At 46.8% G+C, this 13,721-nt stretch overlaps 1 protein-coding gene across 1 annotated transcript in view; it reads right to left on the bottom strand.

Moving 5' to 3' along the window:
• Positions 1-13,721, bottom strand: part of USP38 (ubiquitin specific peptidase 38) — a 216,248-nt gene that overhangs the window by 190,674 nt on the left and 11,853 nt on the right. Inside the window, exon 2 of the mRNA XM_085641602.1 lies at positions 7,486-8,213. Within this exon, the coding sequence (XP_085497728.1) occupies positions 7,486-8,167 (682 nt within the window). The 5' untranslated portion in view covers positions 8,168-8,213. The remainder of the gene's footprint in view (positions 1-7,485; positions 8,214-13,721) is intronic.

The following is a 13,721-nucleotide window of genomic DNA, read 5'->3' as shown; positions in this document are numbered from 1 at the left end:
TCACAGTCGCCCGGAGTTTGGACCGAACTGTAGCGGTCGAGTGGCATTGACACGGGGGCTGCCCACCAGTCAGGTGGCCATTACAAAAATGGGGTAACCCATGGTGAAAAGGACCTGGGTGAATAGCTGATACCAAAAACAATGGTCCTTGACAATTGATCAATCTATCTGAAACAATATACTTAGCTTAGTCAATTGGTTTGTCTATTCCTGAGCCCACAGAGAAAACACATAATTTTGTTTAGGAACAAAGGCTCACACTATTCAATAATTAGTTCGTATTGAAAAAGGACAACATCCAAAACACTGTGAAATTAATTACATGTGTTTAATTTAGCAATTTGAATATTTAGAACAGAACAAGGTTGCTCCAAGGGGAGACGTGCATGAAGAGAAAGTGATAAAGGAGTGAGTGAGTGAGACAAGAAATGAAAGGTTACATAGTAGTCAGAGTATTCAATTAATTTTAGGCAATGTGGATCGGTTGTGATTCACCGTCCAGAGTCCAAAAACCTGGTCACATTCATTAGGTACACAATATTTAGTATAGTCAGGTGGACTCCCCAGGGTGAGTGCTGCGTCTACCAAGTGTACTGGATCTGCCCTCCCTGCTGAGTGATGACGACCCGGCTGGACGGCGACAAGCACAAGTCTAGAGCTCCCCGGAGGGGTAGCTACGTGCAAGCGAACAACATGGACCGCTATGCCCAGCAGAAGGGATCTCCCGGATCGAGTGGACCTTCAGATACAGCCAAGGAGGGCCCGTCACCCTCGACGGAATTGACACTACAAGACGTCATGGGTGCCATCGACGCCATGAAGGCCTCGGTCGGCCAGCAATTCGACTCGCTGGCCCACAAGCTGGACACCGTGTTGATCGATATCAACTTACTTAAGGCTGATCTGTCGACAACTAGTGAGAAGGTCAAGTCACTCGATCTTACGTCATCTGGCCTCAAGACGGATGTCTCGGATCTGCAGACGGAGATCCGTAGTTTGCGGGCCCTCAGCGACCTCTCTGCCAAGAGACTGGAGGATTTTGAAAGCAGGGCCCGGCGGAATAACGTACGCATGATCGGTGTGCCGGAGCGGTCGGAGGATGGGCCGGTCGATCTCTTTGTGGAAGATCTGATCCTGACCAAACTAGCGCCGAAAGGCCTCAGCAAATTCTTCACGGTGGAGCAGGCACACAGAGTCCCGGGGGGCCGGCCGAGGCCTGGGGCCCCACCGCGACCTATCATTGCCAGGATATTCAACTTCAGGGACCGTGACGCAATTCTGCAGGCCTCCCGTGTGCATGGCCCGACGAAATATGACAATGCGGATATCAGTTTCTATCCTGACTTTACACAATCGGTGCAAAAACAGCGAATGGGCTTCATGACTGTCAAGCGGCGGCTGAGGGACATGGGCTTGAAGTACTCTATGCTTTTCCCGGCCAAGTTACGCATTGAATTGGAAGAACGGACTCATTTTTTCGACCGGCCCGAGGCGGTTGAGGGCTGGCTTGACACCTTGCACCGTCGGCATGGCGGGGAGGAACGAGCTGCGGATGTGGATGGTGGATCAGCAGACCAAGGGTGAACGAATGACTTGTGGTTCCTTGACAATTTTGGGCTCACCCCCGACTTGGGTTTGATGTACTGGTTTTTCTTTTCTAGGACTGCATTACCCTTCCTTCATCATTGGGAGGCTGCGGGGTATCTGGTGAGACTCTTCCTCCTCGGGAGGGGTTTTCTTCTTTCTTTCTGTAGAGTAGGTTCATGGGGGGGGCGACAGGCACACTGCGAGTTGGGGTGGCTTAATGGACTTGTGCAGGGGTGCAGGGTGGGGGGGTTTGTAGCGGGAGTTGGGGGGTGGTGGTAGGGGTGTTGTTTTTGTGTGGTGTTCGTTTCGTACCGGGCAATCAGTGTGCTGATTTTAGCTCTCATCGTGGGTGGGGTGTCCGTTGCTGTGGGGATGGGGGGTAGGGGATTGCGCATTTTAACATGGAATGTAAATGGTTTGGGGGACCGATTGAAGCGAGGGGTGGTGCTACAATATTTGAAACGTCACTCTCCTGATGTGGTTCTGTTGCAGGAGACGCATTTGGTGGGACACTCATGCCATGCTTTGAATAGAAAGGGCTACCGTTTGGTGGCCCACTCTGGTTTTACAACCGGCTACAGAGGGGTGGGCATTCTGGTTCGATCCTCTCTCCCGCTGGAAATTTACGAGGTAATACATGATGACCTGGGGCGCTACGTGGTGTTGGTGGGTCGGTGGGAAGGACAGACTTGGTGTTTGGTTTCAGTTTATGTTTCCCCCGGGGTTGCAAACCACTACCTTTGCGGACTTGGGAGGGTTGCTGCTTGGGCTCCCGGAGGGCCTCTTGCTGGTGGGTGGTGACTTCAATTCTGTGGTGTCGGGTAGAGAGGATCGGCACCCTCCCAGAGACCTCCCCGGGGCGCACTCTTGGCTGGGTGGCTTTATCGACACTATGGGGCTTGTGGACTGTTGGAGATCAATGCATCCGGGGCTCGCCCAATTTACATTTCACTCTGGCGTCCACGGCTCCTTATCTAGATTGGACTATGTGCTGATGCCGGCCGCCCAAGCCCAAATGATCGGGGAGGTCAGACATCTGGCCCGGGGCATCTCTGACCATTCCCCGGTCCTGCTCCACTTAGATGTGGCCATGGGGGCAGAGGGGAGGGTGGCCCCGATTAATCCCTGGTATTTGCATGACCCCACGACTCGTGCCCTTTTGGTTAAGTCTCTGGACCGCTATTTCGAGGAAAATCAGGGTTCGGTCTCCTCGGCCGTAACGTTGTGTGAGGCTTTCAAGGTGGTCATCCGTGGGCAGGCCCTATCTTTGATCTCCCATGCTAAGAGGCGTAAAACTGAGGAGGTGGTACGCCTGGAATCGGACATAACTGACTTGGAAGAAGATCTTGGGCGGGTGGTCACACGGGACAAACTCCATGCCCTTGGCCTGAAGCAAGCGGATTACAAGGCGTTGGTTAATGATGCCGCTAAGCTCGCTAGTAGGGAGCAACAGGGGCGCTTGTATGATGTTGGTGATAAGGCTGGAAGGTTGATTGCATGGTTGGAGAGGAAAGAACGAGCGAGTCGTGTGGTCCCAGTGATTGTGCGTGCTGATGGTGTGAGTGTTACGGACCCGAGGGAGATTGTGGGCTGCTTTGCGGACCATTTGCGGGACGTCTACTCTCCGGTCTCGGAGAGGCCAGAAGAGGACTCTTGCCAATTGTTGCGAGATATTGCTTTGCCGTGCCTTTCGGTCAATGATAAAAAACTGCTGGACGCGGCGCTTACAAACGATGAGATAGCGTCGGCGATTCGCTCGGTCCGTTCAGGAAAGGCTCTCGGCCCTAACGGCCTTCCGATCGAGCTTTACAAGCTTCGTCCAGATAAGTTGGCGCCCCATCTCCGCGAGATGTTTCTTGCATCCCGAGAGGCCGGCGCCCTGCCGCGTGATCAGCGTCTAGCGACCATTGTGGTGCTCCATAAAGAGGGCAAACCGCGTGATTGCTGTGCATCTTATAGGCCCATCTCACTCCTAAACGCTGAACCTAAGATTCTCGCTAAATTGCTCGCTAATCGTCTGATTAAAGTCATCGGTGACCTGGTACATCCGGACCAGTCTGGTTTTATTCCGCATCGCAACACCGTGCTGAACCTGCGGCGCCTCCATGGAGTCCTCGCGAGAGTTGACTCTATTCGGGAGCCTGCCATTTTGGCGTCACTGGACGCCACGATGGCGTTTGACACGCTGGAATGGCCGTATCTCTGGGCGGCACTGGCTAGGTTTGGTTTTGGACCTGGGTTCATCGGATGGGTGAAGTTGTTATACGTGGAACCACTGGCGCAGGTGGTGGTGAATGGCAGAGTCTCTGCCCCCTTTTTGCTTGGCAGGGGCACGCGGCAGGGTTGCCCCCTGTCCCCGCTTCTCTTTGCTCTTGCGTTGGAGCCCCTGGCGGCGTGGCTCCGGTGGGAGCCCTCCATCACGGGTATTCGGTGGACACCAACGTTTGAGGATCGCGTATCACTCTACGCAGATGATATTTTGCTCTCTCTCACATCCCCGCGGAAATCGTTGATAGTGCTATTTGATGTACTGAACTCCTTCGGTCGCAATTCGGGGCTTGTCATTAATTGGGTGAAATCCTGTGTTCATGTGCTGGTTGGCGACCCCCCTCTTCTCCCGCGTGGTTGTCCGATTCAGATTCAGATTTCACACTCTGGATTTAAATATCTGGGTATCCACGTGTCCCTCGATCCGGCGGTCCGTTATGCTCTGAATCTGTTGCCCCCGCTCCAGCGACTGCGGGCCGATGTAGCTCGCTGGCGTAGGCTCCCGCTATCGCCGCTTGGCCGGGCAGCCTTATTCAAAATGATGTCTCTTCCACGCTTTTTGTATGCATTGCAGAATACGCTGGACGTGGTGCCCGCCCGATACTTTAGTGAGGTAGAGAGCTTACAGAGGCAGCTAGTTTGGGATGGGAGGCCGCGCATTGCTCTCGCTAAACTGACCCTACCGTGGTATGATGGTGGCATAGCCCTCCCTGATATTAGACAATATTATTGGGCGTCCCAGTTGGTGGCGGTGAATCATGGGACATACGGCCCGGCGGTGAACCCTGCGTACGAGATGGATAAGCTACTGTTGCCGGGCAGAGACTTCAATAGGGCGCTTTACTCTACGAAGGGAAGTGCTAAATTGACCGGTCCTACGAAAATCGCGGTGCGCGCCTGGCATTGCGCCACCGCTGCTACGGGATGGACGGGCCGTCTGTCTCGTGCGACTCCACTGTATGCGTCGGATGCGTTGGGAGGTCTATGGCGTTCGAAAGGCTTTGAGTGGTGAGATTTGATCGGAATTAGTCGTGTGGGGGATCTTTGGACGAAGGGCACTTTTAAATCGTTTGAAGCTCTTCAGACAGAATATAAGCTGAGCGATAGGGAATTCTTTCGTTATGCGCAGATGCGCCATGCGCTACTTTCCGCTTTCCCGGATCCTGCAGCTGTCCCCGAAGCCTCCCCGTTGGAAGATCGTTTGCTTGATGGTTACTTGCCAGATAGTACTATCTCCCTTATCTATAAAAAACTGATTAACACTCGAGCGGACCTCCTCACGCATTTGCGAGAGGTCTGGGTCGCTGATGGCCTAGAGTTGGATGATGAGGATTGGGTCGCGGCCATAGCCTCACCGAGGGAGGTGGCTATACCGGCTCGCCTTCGATTTGTGCAGTTGAAGATACTACATAGGGTCTATGTCACCGGTCCCCGCTTGCTTCGCATGGGTTACACAGATGATGGTCTATGTCGGCGTGGTTGTGGCTTGCTTGGTACTTTTCTTCATATTCTGTGGGAGTGCCCGAAGGTGATGCGCTTCTGGACTGGTGTACATGCAGTGATGGAGGAGGTTACGGGTGTGGCGCTGCTCCCTGAGGCTCGGCGATGTGTGTTGAATGTATGGGAACCGACTGACTGCGATGTGGCACAAGAACGTTGGGTGACTTTGGGCAACATGATTGCTAAAAGGGACATTGCGCAGCTCTGGGGGTCCGGCCGGCCCCCCACAGTTGCGAAATGGAAAGAAAACATGGATTGGTGCATGTTCCGTGAGAAGACGGTGTACGTGGCCAGGGGCAAGCCTAGGGCGTGGAGTAAGGTGTGGGGTCCCTGGAATTCCTATCGGGGGAATATCTGCGCCCCCCCTTGGTGGTCGCACCAGACGTGACGATGTCCCCTTGACTTTGAGGTTCCTGGTCGCTTTGCGGGATTGATGCCCGCTCCTCTCCTGGCCCCCCCGCCCCCTTTATCACACGAACATCTGTGTAATTGGCTGAGCTGTCGCGGTTGTCCCCCGCCCATGAGAGAGCAAGTCCCTATTCATGGAGTTCTTTTGCCTGGTACAAGTTTCTTTTTGTTGTTTTCTTTAAAAAATAGTTAATAAGAAACCTTTCTGTAGTACTATGTTCAGTTGTGGGCGGCTGTAGCCGTTATGCGTGCAGCTTGCTCCGACTCTTGTGACTACTGTATTATTGTCTTACATTAGCGGCCGGCCCATGCGGTTGTAGGCCCATGACTGTGAATATTCGATGTGTAAATAAAGGTTTTTTAAAAAAAATAAAAAAATAATTTAAAAAAAAACAACAAAAAAAAACAGGTACACTGTGGTAACAGACAATCGATACCACGCAATTATGAGTTTATCCTATGGAATGAGGAACAACCACACATAGCTGATATTACCTGGTGGAATTAGGCACAGTATACTCTTACCTGTGGTATTATCACCCACATTTTCCACCTGCTCTGGCAGGGCAGGGGGAGGAAGGAGGATGAAGGGAGAGGGCAGGAGAGACTTTTATCTGGTGCCGACGGGTAGCATTGCTTGCTCAACATGTGCTATGGCTGAGGGTCGGCAGGACAGGAAAACCGGTCAAGGCTATAACGCAGACTATTCCCATAACGATTTAACAGGCCGGATTTTCCAGACAGTAAAATAGAGTCCATTTTACTCGCATGTGGTAAATCTGAATGCGGGAACAGCAGATCACTCATGGTTGAGTGTTTCGGATTTCGATATGGTAATTCCATTTTGCTAAAGTCCCATAAGAGTCTATAAAGATTTACAGAAACTGGCACAATTAGAACCTTGCTGTTATCCAAAGCATGATAGAACATGAACCCTGGCACAATTAGCGAAGCTATTCTCGGATCTTTTATATAATGAGAAGCTGCCATAAATTGTCAACCCTCAGAGACACCCACAGGAACAAGAGGATTTTAGTTTTTTTGTTTTTAACAGGACAAGTAGATTTTGATAGCATCAAGCCCATTGGACAAGCAGATATTTTTTAAAAATATGTAATCGCAGAACAGTTTGCATTGGTTCTCATGTCATATCATTATTCATGTGAGAAAAAAAACGGTCTCCTGCTACAAACACTGCAGAAATTTAAACAAGAGGGTTACACCTTCCTCCAAAGCCCTTTTATATTTACAAATGACTGCATATTCCCAAAATGGGCATCTGGAGAGGATGAACAGACATGTATTTTTAGGAGGCAAGTCAAAAGTGAATGGCCACTTCCAGTTACCAGTCGTCTAGATTACTGTGCAAGACTGGGGAGAGGGTTAGGCCTCAGAAACATGATAGAAGACATGAACTTGCTATATTTTATTTAAAAAATGGCCAAAGGTCAACATTAGTACACTTACCAATAACCTCACGGTTAAAAGGGTGTTTGCCCTAGCGTTTTCTCATCTGTGTTGAAAAATTAACACAATAAAAATTCTTGTGGATGTATCCCAATCCAATAGTGTTTCAAGAACGCTCGAATTATGTAATTCTAGATGAAATATTTAGCAAATACCATAAATTTTACTTTTAATTATGAACCATAAACACAAAGCTTATTGCTCGCCCACTGAGTTTTTTGTGAAATCGAAATATTTGTTGCACCCAAGGCTTACCTGTAGAAGAAATTATTGCAAAGACTTCTTGCAGAGAAGGAAGCAGAGTGCATGGTTCAGCTTTCCAGATGTTTTGGAGTAAAGTACTGACTTTGGTAACTTGAGAGACATATTCCCGGAGCTCTTTCTCATTTGTAGAAAGACACTGGAAATGGCCAATAGTCCTCACCAACTGCTGGCAAAATGAAACTGAAAATTTACCCTTGGGAATACACTGCACAAAATCAGTCAACAGGTCACTTATTCTGGCACACAACAGAGGCCCTGGTCTCTCGCACACTATCCGAAACACTTCTACCTGCAGCAGAGTGAAAATATCCAAGATTGATGGACAACTCATTATTAGCTTCAGTCCACTGTGGATAAAGTCAACTACAGCAACATCTTTACGATCCACAGATCGATAACCATCTTGTAAAAGACTGAGCACAAAGTTCCTGTTGAAGAAATTCTCAAATTCTGGGCGATGGTACCTGGCGTAGGACTCGAGCACCTGGTGTCCAACTTGTTTTTGAAAAAGGTCTTCCCCTTCAAGAATAAGCCGAGTTGTGAGGTTGAACATTGCTTTGCATTGGTCCTCATTGACTGAGTTCTCTGCAGATTCCACCACCTTCTTAACAATCACTTTCTTCAAACTGAGAGGATGGGACGACGTAACAAGGCCTTCCAGGATTTTGTCCATTATGACTCATCAAAGTGAAACTGCACAACAACGCAGAAACAAGAATCTAAAAGGAAACAAGAGAACAAGTCATCTGGTTACGATTGTTACCAAAGATACATTAACACGAAAAAATGATCAAGCAAGCTTATTAGACATTTAGGGCATTACTAAGAGTAAGCTGGAAAATTCTGAACCCTGCAGAAACCCCTATTTTATGTTTAGGCAAGGGTTGAAATCGAGTTGTATGGAATTTATCGCACCAGGTAAGGTCTGGGAGGGATAAAGGACACATTCTTCAATACATTTTGGCAGGTCAAAAGTGGCAACATTTAGCAAGAGAAAAAGGCCAAGTAATTAACTTAACAGGCAGATTTTGCGACCTTACTTAATTTTTAATGTTCAATGTGTGTTCAATGTAGCTGGTGTCTTGTCAATGTCATTTTCTGTCTGCCTGACCTTTGTGGTTGGTCCAGGAGAAATAGTATCAGTACCACAGCACCTCTGTTGTGTCTGTGCTGCTGAAATTGGGAACGGGGGATGCAGGAGTGGAGGTAACTATGCAGGAATTTGCAACATTGTTTCTCTGTAAATACTCAATTTTTATTCTAAAAGTAGAGCTACTGGCAAATCATTCTATGTATGTAGTTATGTTCAAAGGGTAAATTAAGTCACCCAGTTCTTACAATATTCAGTGGGGCAAATTAACCTTAGATTGTGAACCCTGGCTATTTAAAAAGATTAGTGTGTGCCAATGAACAAAATGAGTCCTGTTTTATTTATGGCCGGTGTGCGTCCTAATATATTCACTATTTTACATTTTAATTTAGTTATTAACATTTGTTGGAGATTAGATTTGACAGCACACAAGCCTAAAGAGCAGGACAGGGTCTGCCAACCCCCTGCACAGTACCTTAGAGTCATCTAATGTGCCTTGTCTGTATCAGTAAAACTAAATGACAGCTTCTGTACAGCTAACAGTCCCAATTACACCCATATTTAGCACCAAACTTAAGATGTTGACTTTTTTTATATGTAGAAAGCTGTCCTAAATCCAGTTAAATAAAGCAAATAAGCTGAAACATTTATTTCAATCACTCCACCTCGTGGTGCATCCAGTTTCCCAACTGGCTTTTTTGTCAAGTAATATGTTAATTTTGATGACAAACTGAAAACGAGCACTGGCAAAAGCAAAAGATCTGGCCTTGGCAAGCTTGCAATTTTTGTGCACAAATGCAATAGTCATTAAAGTTTAAAAATAAAAAACTGTAAAAATGCTACTGTCGGAAGGTGAAACGCGTAGGATTGCAAAAAACAAAAAATAATTAAACAAGCATTGACAAAGTGAAAGGTTTTGGGTTTAAGAGTGGGACAATGGGGCTCATTACGATGCCCGTTGGACGGGTGTCCGACCGACATTGCAGTGGGAGTGGAACCGCCCTACTAGTAGTCGGAGGTTCCATCCCCATAATCCAATGCGACCGCCATCACGACGGTCAGAAATATGCCTTTTTCAACTTCAGCTTGTCCTCCGACCCGAAAAAGGGCCGCAGCACAAGTTGCAATTGAATAAGGCATATTTTTAAACATCCATGCACCGTGTGCCAGGCACCACATGGTGCAGGGATGTTTTGGTGGGTACCATAGCGGAGGCCCTGACGGTACGGGGCCCTGCTAGGGGCCCCAAAAGTCCCTCTGCGTATGCCATTGCAAGGCGGTTGGACCGCTAGGAAAAGGCAGAGGAAAACGGGCATAGTAATCCCTATGGCGGTGCCTGAGCTGGCACTGCCCCTATTGTAGGGATTACATACAGTCCAACTGCTGCCCTAACTAGCTCCTTGAATTATTAGCACAAATCAGGGTCAAAATAAACAAGTATAATGAGTTAGCGCACAATTAGAGAACGCGTCTGGGCAGATATGCTACTGCCAGAGTCTACGGAGAGGGTGAACGACCGAGTGCCGCCCTGGTATGGCTAAATCCAGAAGATTCCAAAATACTATCCGTCTTCGATGCGGATGGGCTGTCCATACATGGCACCGCTCAGGTGGCAGAAAGGGTCCGTAATTATGATACTAAGCTATATACATCTTGCATTAATTATAATGAACAGGCAACTACTGATTATTTGCCGCATATTTCAATGAAGTGCCTTTCAGACACACAGAGTGGCTAATGGCACCTCTCTGTCCTAATGAAATTGGGGCTGTGTTAAAGGACATGCCAGGTGGCAAGGCACCTGGCTCCGATGGCCTAACAGTCGCTTTTTACAAGGCATACCAAGATAACCGTACATAACTTTCTGAGGAGCTGATGCGCGGTGGCACCATGCCTCTGTCTATGCATGGGGCATTACGTTGCTTAAATGTGGCAAGCTGGCTGATCTTTATTCTTCATATTGGCCGCTGTCACGCTTAAATACGGACACACAATTGTTTGCAAAAGTACTAGCTAATAGACTGGCGCCCCTGCTACCAGGTATTGTGGGCCCTGAAGAAGCCGGTTTTATACCTGCTAGATCTCTTATATATAACCTTCGCATCCTTTTTGGTACAGTTTCACGTATTGATCCTCATGTGCATGCCGTGGCTGTTTGTGTGGCTGTTTTTGTGAATGCTGAAAAAGCGTTTGACTTTGTTGAGTGGGAATTTATGCTTTCTGTGTTGTGGCAAGTGGGTGTTGGCGATGTCTTTTTGAAACTAAAACAGGTTCTATATAATAACCCAACAGCCCGAGTGAGAGTTAATGATTTGGTATCCGACTCAAACATATTGCTAGGAGCACACGTCAAGGGTGCCCCTTGTTCCCACTGCTATAAGATTTAGTAGCGGAGCTTTTGGCCTGTGCGCTGCAGGAGTATCATGCCCACCAAGGTATACGATTCTTGGAATACAACTTAATAATTTCTGCATATGCAGATGATACACTATTATATGTCCGTGACCCTGACCGGAACCTTGCTCCGGTTCTCAGAGAGGTGGTGTGGTTTGGTGTCCACTCTGGATTACAGATAAATTTGCGACATCTCTTATGTTTCCTCTTATTGATAATACAGTAACAGCGTAGTTCCCCCTGAAATGGACTACGGATCTGATACATTACCTAGGCATAATGATACATACCGATCCAGAGGTGGTACAGCGTGAAAATTATGGTAAGGCATTCAGCGTTTCACCGAGGCAGTGGACCATTGGATAAATCTTTCACTTATTGGCCCTACAGCCATTAGGAAAATGATAGTACTCCCAGGTTTTTTACTTCTATTCGTCAATATACCGATTTTGCTAACGGGTGCACTATTTCGGACTTTGAGCACTTTGATTCTTCGTTTGGCAAACAGCCTTGTGTACAATGGTCCACCTTTACCCTTCCTTACTCCGCAGGCGTCATAGGTGCTCCTGATTTTGAAGTATACTATACAGTAGCACAGATTATGTTTTACATGGTCAGATGGAAGTTCCACATGTTCGCTTAGAACAAGATGGGGTATCTCCCCTATCACTTCCTTTGGCCTTACTGAGTAAACTAGTGCACTGACATAATGTAATAGGTCCAGAGGGTACCACATGATACCTTTTAAAGAAAACAGAAGACACACCTAATGTGACCTTGCTTTATTCTCCGAAGTTGCCACTGCAATGGTGTGGTTGGTTTCCGCTTGGCGGGGGTCGTGCTGTAACAGGCTTTGAGAGTATGGGGGATACAGCTCCTGGGGGACCATTTTGAAGTTAAGATGCTTTGAGATTAAGAACAGGTTAGCTCACAGACTGAGACACCAACTTTGCAAACCCAATTTCATTGTTATCGTGCCCGCCATGTGTGGCGAAAATTTGCTGAATGGTGCATCAACTGAGCCGGAGATTTCTTCTCTCACATACTTGCTGCAAACACGGATGTTGCGCCGGGCAATACCAGTACTATATACAATGACACAGGAGGCTGAGTGGCCTAAGACCTCTAAAGCTCACACCGCGTGGCAGGATCATAGAAATCACAGATAAGCAATGGGCCTACTGCTGCTCAGTGATTCATACTGTATCTTTGAACGGACGCCACCGCCTAATACATTTTAAGTTTTTTCATTGGGTATATTATACCCCAGCCCACTTACATCAGTATGATTTGAAACAGGATTCCAGATGTCCTCATTGTGGCACAGGGGAAGCTGATGGCGCATATGGCATGGTTCTGCTACGGCATTTATCAATTGAGAAATTTAGAGTGTTGTAAGGAATCACTGACAAAGTATTGAGGTGCGCTCTATTGTTGGCACTACTGGGATATGATTGCGAGTCTCGAAAACTAGTAGGAAACTTGCGCCACTTGGCCTTTTACTGGCGCGAGGCAGGGTTGCGATGCGCCGACGATATCTGAATGGCAGACTGATATGACATACTGTAATACTCACTTTGATAATTACCATGCTCCTATGCAGTCTTGTAGTCACACGAAAGATATATATGCCCCGTATCGGGCATATTTGATTTGTACGTGCTCTGAACCTGATGAAGAAGGGAGTCAAAGGGACTGCCCATAAGTTTGTTGCATTAGCTGCGATTCCCCTCGCTTACTTTTTATTTATGGATTATCACCGGGGTGATGGTTGCTGCCTTCTGAGTGATGTGACATTATGTATAATATTGAGTAACTTTGAAATTATATGCACCGATGTGACTGATCTACTTACGGTGTTCCTCATTGATATGATACGCCATGTCATATATATTATTTTTGCTGCTCGACAGTCTGACTATAGCGACTTCTTTTCACTGTATTATTTTTGTTTATCCGGCCACTATGAATTGTACCTTCTATTGCTTATTGCCTACTTGACACAATGATATGTCTGTTTACCACTCAACCTGTAATCACTGGATACTTTACTTAATGCTCCATTGGTAATAAGGATAAGATGAAAAGAAAGCATTAAAAACAAGTATATCGTTAGCAGTAGGTCTATTTGACAACTGTGCTATCACAACCCAGCCCTAAAAATGATCCAGAGCAAGCATAAATTAAATGAGAAAATGAAATTGGCCTGGTAGCCTGGCATTGGATTGGTCTACTTTTTTTTAGGCATCTTTGAATGTGCACAAGCTAAATGGCAAAAATGCAAAATTGCACTACAAATAATTAATCAAAATGTACACTTAAACTCTACATATTATACTCTAATTTCCAGAGTGCTATCCACAAATAGCTTCTGCCCATGGACATTAGTTTGGAACCATTTTCCCATTATTCAAAAATTGTCCTAAAGATGAACAGCTAATCATTGCCACTAAAAGTGTTACAAGTAATCCATCATACTTGATGATCATTTAAAAAATCATGATATTTTAGAAATGTATTTTCTTATGTACCAAATTCCATTGTTTACACAATTATGAAGTGTGCCGATATCAAAATTCCACTGGATCAAGTACAATGTCCACTAGTGTAGACTGTTGAATACATCCCCAATGTATTTCAGATTGTCTGGTCCGTCAGCGTACACGTGTTAAACCATTAATAAATTACAACAACAAAGGAAACCAAAAATGTGCAGTAGGTAAAGAAACATAATATAATGGTC

Source organism: Triturus cristatus, chromosome 2_2 (genome assembly GCF_964204655.1).
Source record: "Triturus cristatus chromosome 2_2, aTriCri1.1, whole genome shotgun sequence".
Taxonomy (NCBI): domain Eukaryota; kingdom Metazoa; phylum Chordata; class Amphibia; order Caudata; family Salamandridae; genus Triturus; species Triturus cristatus.
The sequence above is the reverse complement of the archived record's forward strand: the minus strand, read 5'-3'. Positions and strand labels throughout refer to the sequence as shown.